Raw genomic sequence first — 17629 nt, 5'->3', positions numbered from 1 at the left:
GACATCATGGGATACCGATGGAAAGGAAATTTAATTATCTACAACTTTGTTGTCTATAAAAATTACTGTAAAATAAATAGTTGTAAAGTTACAGCCGATTTACGCATTAGAAAATTGATGGGGCAAAGGGTTTTTTTTCTAAGGCTTTGAGAGGCTGGAAATTTTCGACTATTGATTTCATTATATTTTTTTGTGATAAAAAAGTCTTAGGAAATTAAATTTCCTTGGAATTATCTCCATAATGTCTGATTGTACTTGTATATTATCTGATTATTAATTTAATAATTAAAAGTTACTAGTTTTTTTATCAATGACAAATAATTATTTGCTTACTTACCGATATCTTAATGATTAATCAAGATAATTGGATATTTTTGGTGGTCATTGGAAAGGAAATTTAATTTCCTACAACTTTTGTAGCAATTAAAAATTTCTTAAAATCAATAGTTTTAAGTATAGAGCCAATTAACGTCTTGGGAAAGGGTTAGACAACAATAATATCATTAACAAAATTAATCTACCGATTAATTGACGATATCTTTTAAAATATTGGTCCTAGAAGATTTTTGTACAAGACTAAAGTTGTAGGAAATTAAATTTTAAACAACTTTTGTTCAAAAATGTTTTTTTTAAAACTCATATTCTAAAAGATACAGCCAATTAATGCCTTTGATAATGTTTATATTACTTACCTCATTAATCTACTGATTAATCAACGATATCTTCTAAAACATTGATCCTAGAAAATTTTCGCACAGGATCATAATTTTTGAAAACTTAATTTGGAACATCTTTTGTTTGAAAAATTTTTTTTTTAAACCAATGGTTTGAAAGATACAGCCAATTAATGTCTTTGATAATGTCTATATTACTTACCTCATTAATATACTGATTAATCAACGATATCTTCTGAAATATTGATTCTAGAAAATTTTTGTACAGGATCATTATAGTAGCAAACTTAATTTGGGACATCTTTTGTTCGAAAAACTTTTTTTTTAAACCAATGGTTTGAAAGATACAGCCAATTAATGCCTTTGATAATTTCTATATTATTAGCGTCATTAATAAACTGATTAACTAGCGATATCTTCTTAAATATTGATCTTAGAAAATTTTTGTACAGGACTAAAATTGTAGAAAAATAAATTTTGAAAAACTTTTACTCGAAAAACTTTTTTTCAAAATCAATGGTTTAGAAGTTGTAGCCTAATATTCTTATCGTAAAAAAATATTTTTAAGAATCGATATATACATATATATATATACATACAATGAAACCCTTTAATAAAATTTCTTGAAAATAAAACACTGAGGCCGTAAAAATTTTTTCATCTCAACTCTCCGCGGATCCGCGATCTAGTAGGGGTTGAACGAAGGAAAAAAAAACTCTGGGTAGCAGATCGCGGGTGAGTCAGAGCAATCGAATCCGTGGGGTTACTTTTTTTTATATCTAACCCTCTCAGTATTTTTTTTACTTTTTTATTCCTGGGGTGGATGCGGACTTTTTTTATCTACTGGGATTTCAAGCGCCACAGTCCGGTTTCATCTCTTACACCCTCGTTCCCTTATCACCCAATATACCCTTATACCCCGCACCTCTCTACCCTTACACATAAAATATAAATAGTAACCCCTTTTTTTACGTACGAGCTTTTACGATCGATCTACTAGAGGAAATTATTCATGAGATACTAGATACTAAATTAAGAAGGGTTGATATTAAAAAAAATAAAATAATACTTTTTTAAAATTTATTTAAATAAAAACTAATGGATATATTTCTATGACTTTTTTTTTGAAAATATACCCAGAAGTCTAACTTAAATTTTAAGCTCAAATTTGGATTTTTATCTCTCATAGATTCCGAGGTATAAATTTTTGAAATTCAAATTTAAAAATTTTTCCGCCAAAAATTTTTTGGTGTCTTTATGAATTTTTTTTGAAAAAAGTAATAGAGCAAATTTGAAAAAATTTTTTTGAAAATTATAGCCAAAAGTCTGACAAAAATTTTAAGCCTAATTTCGAGTTTTTATCTTGCCTAGATTTTCCGTAATAATTTTTCAAAGTTAAATATACATTTTTTATTGTAGTATTTTTTTGTGCACCCTCAATTTCCACCCCCATACCGTCCACCCTCGTCCAGGCAACTTTCCATGAGCCCTTTACCCCCAGACCCTCTTACCCCAGAGGATTTGATGGCTCGTGAGGGTAAGAAACGCCAAAAAAATCTCCCAACTAAGAATAAGACAAAAAAAAAATAAAAAAAAAAGAAGAAGCGGAAAAGAAAAGTCCTGGGCAGCCTTAAGTGCAAGGGAGAAAAAATGCTCGAGGGTAGTTGTAGTTGTTGTAGTATAAAGAAGTAGGCCGAGGGGATGGAAATAACCCCTAGCAAAATCCACCCCTTCACCTCCACATCTCAGAGACATGAATAAAAAAAAAAATTAGATCTCGCGTAACGATTTTTTTTAACGTAGCCACCCACGGTTAAAATACGTCCCCTTACTTTTTTTCAATGTCATCTTCAACCCTCTCTAATTATATTTTTTATATCGAAATTTTTTTACACCAAATTTATTTAATTAGTTTCGTATTTTTAAATTTATATCTCGGAATCTACTCATGAGAAAATTCCGAAATTAGGCTCAAAATTCAAGTCTGACTCTTGGCTATAATTAAAAAAAACAAATTCGAAATCGAACCCTAACTTTTGAGGAAAAAAATTTCGAAAATGGGAAACTAACGGCTGTGGAGATTTTCGGGTTTTGGCAACTGAATTTTATTTTGGTCCATTTTACCCTCATTTAAGTAAAGTGGGTTTTCTAACTGACATATATGAGGCAAAATGCCAAACTTGGCTTTTAGGAAAAATTTATTTACCAGGGTAAGAATAATAATTCATACCCTGTCATATAAAATTTAAAACGAGTGAAACACAGAAAAACTATATAAATATTAACTTTGTATATAAATATGTATACACTAGGAATGATATATATTTCAAGTTTCTACGGTAATGATGCATAGTATTCGATAAAAAAGAAAATTATCAATTCCGGTCGGAATTTCGGCAATCGATTTTTCAACAGATTCAAGGTTTTGAGGTCTCAGATTCATTCGAACCGTTTCCGATACCTTTTTCTGAGTGTACGTGAGAATGTCTGTGTATGTATGCGCGTATCTGAGCATATGTGCGTGTGTTTGCATGTGTGCGAAAAGGAACCCTTCTGTAAATTTTTACAAACTTTTTTGCTTATGAACCGATCACGGTCGGCCTTGCGGCGATCGAAAGGGTCCATTGCAATGTAGATCTGGTGCATCACCGAACGGAATCGGTTGATTAGATTCTGAGTTATTCCAACCGAAATATTTTCGGAAAACTAGATTTATTGAAATAACTCAGGATCTAATCAACCGATTCCGTTCGGTGATGAACCTTTTTGAGGCACTACCGAGCCCTTTTGATCCCCACATTATTTATTCAAATCCGTTGGTTAGTTCCCGAAAAATCGATTGGTCGAAATTCGAAAATTAATGATCCTGTTCATTTTTTGTAAATAATTCCGAACCTAGACTTCCGATTGGTCTGAAAATTGGCTCAGTTGTTCGTCTGAAGCCCTTTTGACTTGCGCAAGAACGATTTCGACCGATTAATAACTTTTCGAAAAATCGTCAATCGAAATTTCACCAAATTATCGATTTGTTAATTTTTTGTGAAAATTTCGAAAAATTGCTGCCGTATTTGTTTCAAAAAAGTTGTAAAAGTAAAATCTTATTAGTATTGCAGTAATATCGATGAAAAATTGATAATTATAATAATCGATTTATTTAGTGCAATAGTTTTTTCTTTTATTGACGCAAGATGTTGAATTTAATTTAAAAAGTTTACTAGGGGGACAATTTGAGTGTAGAAATTACATTAAAGGGTGTCGAGTACAAACCGAAAAATCCGATTAACACGTTGGCATTCAACTGACGTCTATTTTAAAGTTGTTATGTTTTTTTTTTTGTCTATTTTAAGAGAATCATTTAATGGCGCGTGATAATTCAGTTGCAATTTCTATGTTCGAGGGTGATCATTTTTTAAAAACTATTTTTTAGCATACCACACATGTATTGAAAAATCGATTTATTCATTGAATCCTTATAAAAAAATTTATGGACCAGTTTAGGAGCCAGAGACCTTGGAAGAAACGTTTTATAAAAACTAGGCATTTTAGGATTTCTGAAGAGGAAATTGTGAGAGGCTTAAAAAGAATACAAACAACCCATACTTCAAACCAGAAATTTCGTTTATGCGCGTAGTAAGCAAATACATATATTACATATTTATTAATATGATCGTGGCAATTATCAAAAATAACTATGGGTTGTTGGTACTCGTTCTAAAGCGCAGGTCATTTGTAACTCAGAAAAAGTAAAAAAAAATTAAATCGTAAATAATTGCAATCATTCATGTATTTTTTATTTATCATTAAAAAATAAAAAATCATTTTTTTTTTTAAATAAGAATTACGGCTTAACAATCAAAAATAAAAAAAAAATGAATCAATACTTTTTTATAGTTCGGTAAATTTCCTTTCCAACGATGTCCTTGTCACTGAATTTATTTCTTATCATTCTCTAAAAATTTGACGTTGCGCAGAAAATCCTTGGGAATTTAGTCATCGGTTCAACTAAATCGAGTGTAACTCAGAAACTATCGATGTTAAAAAATTTTTTATGGATACCAAAGTTGTAGGGCATTAAATTACTTTTCTAATGATCATATATTTGATATATTTATTTGATGTTTTATGGTAGTTACATACAATTAATGCCACGCGTTAATATTTTTTTCTCCATTAGCAATTTTTAATACTGTTTTTTACGATAACTTTTTTTTAAATAACCTGGGTTATGATTTATCAAGCTCTATACAACCCTTTGAATTAGCATACTAACCCTAGTCACGTGTCATTAATTTTTTTCTTATTTAAATATAAAAAATTTTTTTTTATTCTCATTTATAATTTTTTTCTCCGCAGCGTACCCACGATCGAGGCAAGAAAGGGTTGTCAACCCTTTACCAGCTGTGACATGCGCATTTGAATAATTACTTAATCATCCTCGCGATCATACAAAATGGCGGGTTTCCGCACAAATAAATTTTTATCTTAAATAAATTTTAAATTCAAAATTTTCCTTAAATTTCAGACCCTTTTTCCCATGTGCTTGTAATTTTTGAAAATTCTAAACTAATTTCCATAACGTGTGCAAATAAAAAAGCGAATTATAATTTTTTATTCAAATTCCGCTTGTTGATTTTTTGAAAATCGATTTTTTTGGTACGGGATGCTTTTTCAATAATGGAACGATTTCAATACTGAGTAATTTGTCCTTTTTAAATCCTTCTAAAAGATTTTCTTGTAATTTTTCGTTGATATAAATTTGTCTAAATCCTAATTCTGATTTAGTGCCATTTATTATTTTTTCAGCCCAATATTCAAAATTTATATTCCCACTTGCTGAAAGTAGTCGACCTCGGGTGATTGTGATGTTTTGACTACTCTGATATAGATGCAATACTTCTGCCTGTAAATATATACTATTTAATACAAAACTTTGAATGAGCCAAAAATTTTATTTTTTTACTATTTTTGATCTTATTCTGAAAATTCGATCGCAAATGGTATTTTTAGTTGAAGTAATACCGGGTTCAATTGATGAAATTCGGCTTCTTCTGTGAATGGTTACATACATATTTATAATTTTTTATCAAATTAATTGGCTATGACAAAACTCGGGGCAAAATAGGACTCCTGAATGAATTTGGCCAAAGGAACCCTTTTGTAAATTTTTTCAAACTTTTTTACTAATGAACCGATCGAGATCGGCCTTGCGGCGATCGAAAGGGTCCATTGCAATATAGATCTGGTGCATCAGCGATCGTGATCGGTTCAATCGATTCTGAGTTATCCCAACCTAAAAATTTTTGGAAAACTAGATTTATTGAAATAACTCAGAATCTAATCAACCGATTCCGTTCGGTGATGAACCTTTTTTAGGCACCAATAAGCCCTTTTGATCGCCACATTATTTATTCAAATCCGTTGGTTAGTTCCCGAAAAATCGATTGGTCGAAATTCGAAAATTAAGGATCTTTTTCAGTTTCTGTAAATGATTCCGAACCTAGACGTCCGATTGGTCTGAAAATTGGCTCAGTTGTTTGTCTTAACGAGCCCTTGTGATTCCCGCAAGGACGATCTCAGTCAATTGATAGCTTTTCAAAAAATCGTCAATCGAAATTATGCCAAATTACCGAAATTATTCGTTATTTGCGAAGTTCTAGTAAATTAATCATTGAAATCATTTAAAAATATACTGATCGCATACCTGGTACAGACAATCTCCGAAATTAACCACCGAGACATAGTGAGTCCCACTACCTCTTCGTAGTAAGATGTTCTCTCCAACAAAGACGTTGTTTCCAATATTGGAATCGAAATCATCGCTATCTAAATTGATAACATAGAATTGCTCGGTTTTCAATTTAAGCCTCCGACCAACGTGACACAATCGCCCATCCATAAGAAAATATCGTTCATCCAAATATTTCTTATCAACTCCATAAGACTCTTGCTGCACCTTGCATTCAAAAAAAGACAGAGTTTGTTTTCCATGTTTATTATCAAGTACAACTGCTGGGCATGATTGGGATTGAAGTAGGGAATAGATACGTGTCAAATGGATTTGATCATCCCAAACATCAACTTTAGAAGCTTCAAAGCTCAGAATCTCGCGGTCATCAACAAATGTCTCATCAAATATTGGCTCTGTGACTGGACTCCTATTGTTATTGTTATTTAGTTTCGTCATGTCAATCGTTGATCCAGGTCTTAACTCGTTCCAGGACAGTAAGCCAGCTGATGATTCTTCTCGAGCAGGCAATTCCGGAAGTTTTTCCAATTCAAGATGAATGAGTGAGTCATCATTCAATTTTTTAAATATTTCATCCCTCTTATTGCCATTTAAATCTAATAATGATTCGCTTCCGTTTAAATAATTATTTACCCAAGTCTGCAAATTTTTATGGCGTGACAATATTTTAGATGAACAAAGTGGTTCCGAGTTCATCACATCCGATTCATTCAATAGCTCTTCGAAAACAAAAACCTACAATGCAACGAAAATGATTTTATTTTACATAGTTTGAAGTAACTTTTTTTTCAATTGGGATAAAGTCAAAAATAAAAAAAGCGTTTGTGGCTCAGATCATGTAGATTTTGAAAAAAAAATGAAAAAAATTTTACGCCGTTAATTTCAAGCGTCAATTTGAGGAAAGAAGTGGAGGGTAAACGGATAAAAATTTTTTTTTAGATTTCTTACATTTTAGGTGACAAAAAATTTTTTTTTGGAAAAATTAAGGACATGGCTGTTTTTGTCAGACTTTTCTCTATAATTTTCTTTTTTTAATCGATTTTTTAACTCATTTTTAAATCGACTTATCGCAAGTCCAAGATCACGGGTCAATTTTTCCCTAGCCTGACTTTAATTAGCTCTAATTAAAAAACTAATTAGGTAAATTAAAGTTCATACCCGTGTTTTGGAAATGCCAGACAATGACCTTTCACCTCCTTAGCCTAATTTGCATACTAAAAATTGTCTTGACCTCCAAAAATAAGTTCAAATAAATCCCGACCGAATTTCTCGTCTCCTCTTCTCTAATTTGTGACCTCGTCCCAAAAAAAAATTATTTTTCAAAAATCAACTCACTCCCCCCCCCCCCTCACTTATTCCTGAGCAAAAAAATTACTTACCTGATGTAAGCAGCCACCTGTCAAAATACTTTTGACGTAATGGGTCTCGTTATTTTTTTTGAATCTCACGATTCCCGTGAAATTTTTCAAAAAATTTCCCGCGGCCTTGGAAAAATGTTTTTCTTTAATCAAGCCGATGTTGAGCTTTTCTTCCCTAAAGACTTTGCACATCGTCTTGGATAAGCAAAAATTATTTTGTAGATACTTCTGGTCAATAATTTTCGCGTACGTTTTCCGCGATTTACAGGTGGTAAATTTAGTTTTCTCAACAATTCGTGGATTTTCATCAGATTTGTTGTACAAATGAACTGCGATATAGTTTAAATTTACAGTTTCATTTCTATCAATTGTAAAAATACTACTGACGACGTCTTTTGCTTTTGCAGTTGAATTATCATTTATTACGTCCCCGACTGACAATTTTGACGTTAATATAATTTCGCTTTCTATTTTATTTATATTAAATACTTGAATTAAAAATAAAATAATCAGAACACGAAATAGTTTACTATGGTCCATTTTGAACGAAACAAAAAATTATTCTGGTGACTGGATTGCCGGATAGTCAATTTATAAATTTCTTTCGAGGTCATGGTCATTGTTTCTGTTCATAATTATTTTGTTTTTATCGATGATGAATGGAATTTTTTTTTTGACAGTAGAATTTGTTTGTGGGCATCGAGGCCTTGGTGATTAGTGATTGTGACTGTTATGCTTGGGGCTTTTGTAGTTGGAGGTAATTAAAGTAGTGAGGAGCGAGGAAACTTTGGTCTCGGCAGTGGAATAGGGAAAATCTGATGCTTTGGTGGATTTTTTTTCGGTGAATTTTGTTGTCATTTCTTCAAATTTAGTTAGCTCAGTTCGCATTGTTGTTTTTGTCGTTTTTGTTGTTATTGTCTGTTGTAAGTTCGTTTGATGTTATTCTTGTTCCTATTGTAATTGTTGTTGATGTAATTGTTACCGTTGTAGTTTTTGTTGTGGTTATTCCTGTTTTTATTGTTGTTGTAGTTTCTCTTGTAATCATCCCTGTTCCAATTGTAATAATCGTTTTTGTTGTTGTTTTTAATCGTGTTCCAATTGTTGTAGTTCTAGTTATCCCTATTCCTATTGTTGTTGTGTCGACGTTGTTGTTGTTACTGTTTCGTTGTATTTTCCGATGATTTTATACCTGTTCCAATTGTTCTGGTTTTTGTTGTAGTTTCTGTTGTTATTATTCTTGTTCCTATTGTAGTTATTGTGGTTGGTTTTCATGTAGTTCCGATTATTCCTATTTATATCGTTGTTGTTATCGTTTTTGTTGGTGTTCCTGCTGTTGTTATTCCTGTTCGTAGTATTGTTAGTGTTATTGTCTTTTTTGATTTCGTTTTAGTTTCTGTAGTGATTACTCTTGTTCCTCTTTCTGTTGTTGTTGTTGGTTTTGTTGTAGTTCCTGTTAAACCTATTTCTATTTTTGCTGTTTTTGTTGTAGTTTCTATTGTTGTTATTCTTATTCCCGTTGCTGTTGTGGGTTCTGTTGGAGTTCCTGTTAAACCTATTTCTATGGGTACTGCTGTTGTTGTTGTTGTAGTTTCTATTGTCGTTATTCTTGTTCCTATTGTTGTTGTTGTTGTTGTTGTTGTTGTTGTTGTTTTTGCTGTAGTTCCTGTTAAACCTATTTCTATTGTTGTTGTTGTAGTTTCGATTGTTGTTATTCTTGTTCCTATTGTTGTTGTTGTTGTTGTTGTTGTTGTTGTTGTTGTTGTTGTTGTTGTTGTTGTTTTTACTGTAGTTCCTGTTAAACCTACTTCTATTGTTGTTGTTGTAGTTTCTATTGTTGTTATGCTTGTTCCTATTGTTGTTGTTGTTGTTGGTGGTGGTTTTGTTGTAGTTCCTGTTCAACCTATTTCTATTGTTGCTGTTACCATTGTTGTTGTTGTTGTTTTTGTTGTAGTTCCTGTTAACCCTATTTCTATTGGTACTGGTGTTGTTGTTGTTGTTGTTGTTGTTTTTGCTGTAGTTCCTGTTAAACCTATTTCTATTGTTGTTGTTGTAGTTTCTATTGTTGTTATTCTTGTTCCTATTGTTGTTGTTATTGTTGGTGGTGGTTTTGTTGTAGTTCCTGTTAAACCTATTTCTATTGTTATTGTTGTTTTTGTTGTAGTTTCTATTATTGTTATTCTTGTTCCTATTGATGTTGTTGTTGTTGGTTTTGTTGTAGTTCCTGTTAAACCTATTTCTGAATTTTCCTGTTGTTGCTGTTACCATTGTTGTTGTTGTTTTTGTTGTAGTTCCTATTGCTGCTGTTGTTGTTGTTGTTGTTGGTTTTGTTGTGGTTCCTGTTGAACCTATTTCTATTGTTGCTGTTGCCATTGTTGTTATTGTTTTCGTTGTAGTTTCTATTGTTGTTATCTTTGTTTCCATTGTTGTTATTTGTGGTGCTGCTGTTTTTCTTAATGTCGTTATTTCTGCTGTCATTGCAATTGTCCTTGTCATTGTTATTGATATTTTTTTTATTTCTTTGTTGTTTTCGATGTTCCTAATTCTTGTTGTTGTTAAAAACTAATATTTTCTCCTTATATAAATTTTGACCAAATTATCCCAAAAAATTTAATTACATAAGTATTTATGACAAATAAAATTCCCTACAGATAAGTTTTTTTAATTCCGTCTAAAATTTATCATTCCAACGCAACAGTTCACAGAAATCAGAAATTATTAATATCTTATTGACGCCATCTCAATTAAAATTTGCTCTATTATTAATTTTTACAATAATAATAATTATCATTATTGTCCATTCAACCAATAAAATATCGACACACCCAACTGTTGATTACTTGCCCCACTCAATTAAATATAATTAAGACTTATATAATGATAACAAACGACAAAAATCCGCAGTAATAAAAAAAAAACTTGAAGAATTTTATTGATCCTCGTCTTCAAATATATTTCAAATAAAAATATGTCTTTTAATTTATTATTTATTAATTTACTGTTATTATTATTATCCTACAAACCTTCAGCTCAACAATTTCCCGGAATAATTACAACTAAATTAATAACAAAAATAATAAACGCGACGTTAAATCTCGAGTTTAATACCGCGGGTGAAATTGACCAGAATAAATTTTCAAAATTTATCGAGTCCATGGTTCCCATAAATAATTACAAGATCTCGAATTTCGATTACGACTTTATAGGGAAGAGTAGTCAAAAATCATTATTGGAATTTTATGTTGAAAAATTGGAATTTATAGAAAATAAATTTGATCTGTTAGCAAGTGGGCAAAAAAAAAAAAATTTTGATGAAGTGTTTAGTAACAACGCAGTGAAATTAATTAAACATACTGTTAATTTTGTGATTGATAGACACTACGATAGAAATTTGAATAAATTTCATTATTATTATTTATTTGATCAAATTCTTAGAATTATTACAGAAAATTGGAGATTTGAGGTAACGAATAATTTAATTTCAAAAATTATAAAATGGGTATAGAGGAGGTGGGGGTAAAATTAATAATATCCTTTTTGCCTCTATTTTAAATACACATGAAATTTCATAAGAAAACAATTTTTAAAAAAAAGGCGGGAAGGAAAATTTTTAAATTTTAAATCCTGAGTAATTTTTTTTTTGCTTTTAAAATTCGCAATCAAAAAGTATCAGCTTTGGGTAAAAAGTGATAAGGACCTTTTTTGTAGCAAATTGAATTTCCTACAAAAAAGATTTTTTGTGGATTTTTGTTATTTTTAATATTTGTCCAGATATTTGAATTTTAAGAATTTGGAAGTTTAAAAAAAAATTTATACGAGTTGTATTTTTTTATTGAACTGAATATTAATAAAAAAAAAAATAAAAATTGCAGCCATGTGGAATGACACTTTGGGAAAAAATACTGGACACTTACAATCTAGGAACGCGGGGAGTTATTAAAGCCTACACATTAATAATTTTGTCTCTAAAATACAAAAAAAAAATTAATCCCCGAATTCCTCATTACGATAAAAGAATTGAAAGAACTGTAGATGAATATAAGAAAGTAATTATACGAATAAGTAAAAGTACACGTCGTTATATGAAGGAATATAATGATTATAAAAATAAAGTTCACTGGAACTGTGCGCCGTTTAAATGGAAATCAGGTAAAATAATTTTTATTTTTTACCAAATATATATAAATATATATACATTTATGATATTTGTTTACAGGATCGCATTACTATAATTTTACTACAATGGAAATGATGTTTAGTGACAATAAATTTTTATTAACACATAAAATTTATTTTAGTCGATATCCGAGAGTCAGTACTAACATTCAATGTGCTGATATAGAGAACGATGAGTAATTATAATTATTTTTTTATATGGATAATTAAAAAAAAAAAAGTTTTTTTTTTCTGTTCATAATTCTATTCTGGGAAAAAATAATGTAGATCTAAGATCAGAGATCAAAATTGAAAAAGTTATTTTTTAAACGGAAAGAAAATTATGGAAACGGTTCCCATAATTCTATAAAATTTGTTCCTATACCAACGCAGGAATTGTGACCATAAATTATGGGAGCAGTTCCTATGATTATAGGAATGTATCCCGCAATTATAGGAACAGTTCCTATAATTATGGAAATGCTGCCCATATTATAGGAATCTTCCTTATAATTTATAGGAATTGTTCCGATAATATTATGGGGATCATTCCCATAATATATAGGAATGAACCCTATACTTAATAGGAAACATTCTCATAAATTGTAGGAACCATTCCCATAACATGATAGAAATGGTTCCTATAATAATATAGGAACTATTTCCATAATATGATAGGAATGGTTCCAATAATGCTATTGGAATAGTTCCTATACTATTATGGGAATCATTCCCGTAATATTATGGGAATAGTTCCCATACTATTATAGGAACCATTCCTATGTTATAGGAAAGGTTCCTATAATTTATGGGAATGGTTCCTATAACTTATGGAAATAGTGCCCATAATAGTATGGGAATGAGTTTCTTAGTGGTATAGAAACTATTCCCATATATTATTGGAACCATCCCTATGTATTATAGGAACAGTCCCTATAATAGTATGGGTACAATTCCTATACCATTATGGGAATCGTTCCCGTAATATTATGGGAACAGTTCCTATACTTTTATAGAAACCAGTTCTATGTCATGGGAATGGTTCCTATAATTTATGGGAATGGTTCCTATAATTTATGGGAATAGTTCCCATAATAGTATGGGAATAAGTCCCATAGTGGTATAGGAACTATTCCCATAGATTATTGGAACCATCCCTATGTATTATAGGAACAGTCCCTATAATAGTATGGGTACGATTCCTATACCATTATGGGAATCATTCGCGTAATATCATGTGAACAGTTCCCATATTATTATAGGAACCAGTCCTATGTTTTGAGAATGGTTCCTATAATTTATGGGAATATTGCCCATAATAGTATGGGAATGAGTCCCTTAGTGGTATAGGAACTATTCCCATAGATTATTGGAACCATCCCTATGTATTGTAGGAACAGTTCCTATAATAGTATGGGTACAATTCCTATACTATTGTAGGAACAGTTCCTATAATAGTATGGGTACAATTCCTATACCATTATGGGAATCGTTCCCGTAATATTATGGGAACAGTTCCTATATTTTTATAGAAACCAGTTCTATGTTATGGGAATGGTTCCTATAATTTATGGGAATAGCTCCCATAATAGTATGGGAATGAGTTCCTTAGTGGTATAGGAACTATTCCCATAGATTATTGGAACCATCCCTATGAATTATAGGAACAATCCCTATAATTGTATGGGTACAATTCCTATACCATTATAGGAATCATTCCCGTAATATTATGGGAACAGTTCCCATACTTTTTAGAAACCAGTTCTATGTTATGGAAATGGTTCCTATAATTTATGGGAATAGTTCCCATAATTGTATGGGAATGAGTCCCATAGTGGTATAGGAACTATTCCCATATATTATTATTGGAACCATTCCTATATATTATGGGAACCGTCCCTATTATAGTATGGGTACAATTTCTATACCATAATGGGAACTATTCCTACAATCCATAGCAAAAGTTCCCATAATTTTCTTTCCATGTAGATGCTGTTTTTTAAGCACCCTAATGTATATAATTATATTAATATTTTTTTTTTAATAGAGTGGTAACTGGATTAAAATTAGAAATGTACCATAATATTCTATATCCAGTAATTCAAGTAGGAAAATTAGAAAATAATTCTATAAAATTATCGAGCGTTTACTGGAAGCCAATAAAATATTCTTCCAATACCAATGACACTGCTCTAATCAATGTATTTAATAACATGACATATTTCAAACTGGGAGGTATCAAATTACCCCCACGCCATGTTGCAACAGGTACTAATTATTGCTTTTAATTTTACTTTTACCTCTCAGATACCAAAGAAATTTTTTTTTGTCCAGGAGTCAAATTCTTTTTAATAAACAACACAGTGACTTTGGCAGTGGGTGGGAGTAAAGTGAATAGTGACGACAATCCTAGATCATTGACCAAGATCAGGTGGTTCGACGAAGTAAATATGGACAATTGCGTTGAATTTTTTGAGATAATTGACGACGACGCGAACGCAGACGCAGCGATCGAGCCATTTTTTGACTCGCGTAAATTGATAACGTACCCGCCGATGCCCATCGGCGGGATCGGTCTTCGTCAGCATTTGGATGGAAATAATGACATTATTATTAATAATGATAATGATGAAAAATTACGTATAATTTCTCCTTATTTTGTAAATTATGATTATTTAAGATTTTTCTCACCGGAAATATTCGCGGAATTTCATAAAATTGTTTTTTAAAATTTATTATTATCAATATTGTTGTTATGATTTATCAGTTGGTATACTGACATACTGACTTGTATGTCTATGAAATTAATTAATAAAATTTAATGACGAAATTAATTATTTAATTTAATGGAAATTGGATTTATTTTTTCAGTTGAGATGAAAAATTTTACTGATAAGGGATTGGGAATTTTGAGAGAATGGTGAGGGATAAAGGGACTGATTAGAAGGTTTTTGGATAGGAAATTTTATGGACTACAAATTTACATTGATTGAAAGTTTTCCTAAAATTGATATTTTCAAAGATACTGATGATTTTTTAAAATTAAAAATTTGAAAAGTAAAAAAAATTGATTTTTTGGTGCTTCGGGATTTTAATGGTCTTTTTTGAGGTTATGGGTGATGATAAATAGAATATTAAGGATATGACTGAATAGGAAATTTGATAAGCTGCAAATTTGTGTTGATTGAAAATTTTCCTAAAATTGATAGTTTTAAAGATACTGATGATTTTTTAAAAATAAAAATTTAAAAAGTGAAAAAAATTGATTTTTTGGTGCTTCGGGATTTTAATGGTCACTTTTGAGGTTATGGGTGATGATAAAAAGAATATTAAGGGTATGGCTGAATAGGAAATTTGATAAGCTGCAAATTTGTGTTGATTGAAAATTTTCCTAAAATTGATATTTTCAAAGATACTGATGATTTTTTAAAAATAAAAATTTGAAAAGTGAAAAAATTGATTTTTTGGTGCTTCGGGATTTTAATGGTCGCTTTTGAGGTTACAGTTGATGATAAATAGAATATTAAGGGTATGGCTAAATAGGAAATTTGATAAGCTGCAAATTTGTGTTGATTGAAAATTTTCCTAAAATTGATAGTTTTAAAGATACTGATGATTTTTTAAAAATAAAAATTTGAAAAGTGAAAAAATTGATTTTTTAGTGCTTCGGGATTTTAATGGTCACTTTTGAGGTTGTGGGTGATGATAAAAAGAATATTAAGGGTATGGCTGAATAGAAAATTTGATAAGCTGCAAATTTGTGTTGATTGAAAATTTTCCTATAATTGATAGTTTCAAAGATACTGATGATTTTTTAAAAGTAAGAGATGGAAAAATTGAAAAAATCGGTTATTTGGCGCTTCGTAATTTTTATGGACAATTTTAAGGTGACAGTTAATGATAAATAGATTGATAAGGGTATGATTGGATGGGAAATTTACTGGGCTACAAATTTGTTGATTGAAAATTTTCCTAGAAAGATGATTTTTTAAAAGTAAAAATTGAAAAAGTAAAAAAATCGGTTTTTTGGTGCTTCGTAATTTTTATGGGCTATTATAAGGTGACGGTTAATGATAAATAGATTGATGAGGGTATGATCGGAAGGGAAATTTGATAGGGTGCAAATTTGTGTTGATTGAAATTTTTCCTAAAATTGATAGTTTTAAAGATACTGATGATTTTTTTGAAAGTAAAAGACGGAAAAGTGAAAAAATTGTTTTTTTGGTGCTTCGGAATTTTAATAGGCAATTTCAAGGTGACGGTTCCTGATAAATAGATTGATGAGGGTATGACTGGATGGGAAATTTAATGAACTACAAATTTGTCGATTGAAAATTTTCGTAAAAAAATGATTTTTTAAAAGTAAAAGTTGGAAAATAGTAAAAAACGGTTTTTTGGTGCTTCGTAATTTGAATGGAAAAATTAAAGGCTACGGTTCATGATAAATATATTAATAAGGTTATGACTGGATCGAAAATTCAATGAGCTACAATTTTTTATACTTACAAAAAATAAAAAAAAAACTATTAGTTTAAAAGTTATCGGTGATTGATTGGAAATAGACAATAAATTTATTAAATTAGAAAACCAAAATTTGATGTCATCATTTATTTATTTAATTTTTGTTATTGAATTTACTAGATAGCTGTTATTATTATTATGTAAGTGAGTGTTGGATGTATTATCAGTAATATAATACCCCTTTTATGTTCCTATATCAATGTCAACCTGTGACGTGGTTATAAATACAAAAGTGATACAAATATTAAACCAAAGGAGAAATTGCTGAGTCTAGGGTAGAGGGAAAATGTATATATGCTATGTCCTATGTATCCTTGCTCTTATATTTCTATTCATTATTGTTTCGACATGACAGCTAGACATTTTTATAATATCTATATAATAATAATAATAATAATAATAATAATAATAATAATAATAATAATAATAATAATAATAATAATAATAATAGTAATAATAATAATTATAATAATACTAATAATACCAATAACAATAATAATACTAATACTAATAATACTAATACTAATCATACTAATAATAATAATACTAATACTAATACTAATAATAATAATAATAATAATAGTAATAATAATAATTATAATAATACTAATAATACTAATAATAATAATAATACTAATACTAATACTAATAATACTAATAATAATAATACTAATACTAATAATACTAATACTAATAATACTAATACTAATAATACTAATACTAATAATACTAATACTAATAATAATAATAATAATAATAATATTAATAATAATATTAATAATAATATTAATAATAATAAGTATTTTTATAGATTCCCATAAATTTTTCCTGGTGCATGAATTTCTTTAAATTTCCACGACTTTTAATGGACTTCTATGAAAATATACAAATTCCCATTGATTTCTGAGAAATCCGAGGACTTCTGATGAGTGCCCATGAATTTTTACGAATTCCCATTATTTTATAGATCCTTATAAATTTGTATGAATTCCCATAAGCTACTGAGAATCCCAAGGGATTCTAATGAATTCCCATAAACTTTTGTGGATTCCCATAGATTTTCAGAATCTTATAAATTCCCATGAAATATAAATTTTCAAGGATTTCTAAGAAATCCGAGGACTTCTAATGAATCCATACTATTAAAGGGATGGTTCCCATAATATATGGGAATAGTT

The 17629-nt window shown here is 29.8% G+C and overlaps 1 protein-coding gene across 1 annotated transcript; it reads right to left on the bottom strand.

Annotated features, from left to right (window-relative positions):
* Positions 1-8903: 8903 nt before the first annotated feature.
* LOC130674249 (probable cyclin-dependent serine/threonine-protein kinase DDB_G0292550) lies at positions 8904-10271 on the bottom strand. Its single transcript, XM_057479518.1, has 3 exons — positions 9584-10271; positions 9238-9441; positions 8904-9148 (listed from the first exon to the last, which is right to left on the bottom strand). The coding sequence occupies exons 1-3, from the start codon at positions 10269-10271 to the stop codon at positions 8904-8906; spliced, it is 1137 nt and encodes a 378-aa protein (XP_057335501.1).
* Between the last annotated feature and the right edge of the window lie 7358 nt (positions 10272-17629).

The sequence above is a fragment of the Microplitis mediator genome, chromosome 9 (assembly GCF_029852145.1).
Source record: "Microplitis mediator isolate UGA2020A chromosome 9, iyMicMedi2.1, whole genome shotgun sequence".
In the NCBI taxonomy this organism is placed as follows: domain Eukaryota; kingdom Metazoa; phylum Arthropoda; class Insecta; order Hymenoptera; family Braconidae; genus Microplitis; species Microplitis mediator.
The sequence above is the reverse complement of the archived record's forward strand: the minus strand, read 5'-3'. Positions and strand labels throughout refer to the sequence as shown.

Excerpts from the sequence above, each read along its gene's own strand:
- LOC130674249 (XM_057479518.1), bottom strand. The coding sequence starts at position 10,271 with ATGACAAGGACAATTGCAATGACAGCAGAAATAACGACATTAAGAAAA. Across the intron at positions 9,442-9,583 it reads CTACAACAACAACAATAGAA|GAACTACAGCAAAAACAACA; the intron begins GTAGGTTTAACA and ends TAGGTTTAACAG. Across the intron at positions 9,149-9,237 it reads AACAGCAAAAATAGAAATAG|ACAATAACACTAACAATACT; the intron begins GTTTAACAGGAA and ends AAATCAAAAAAG.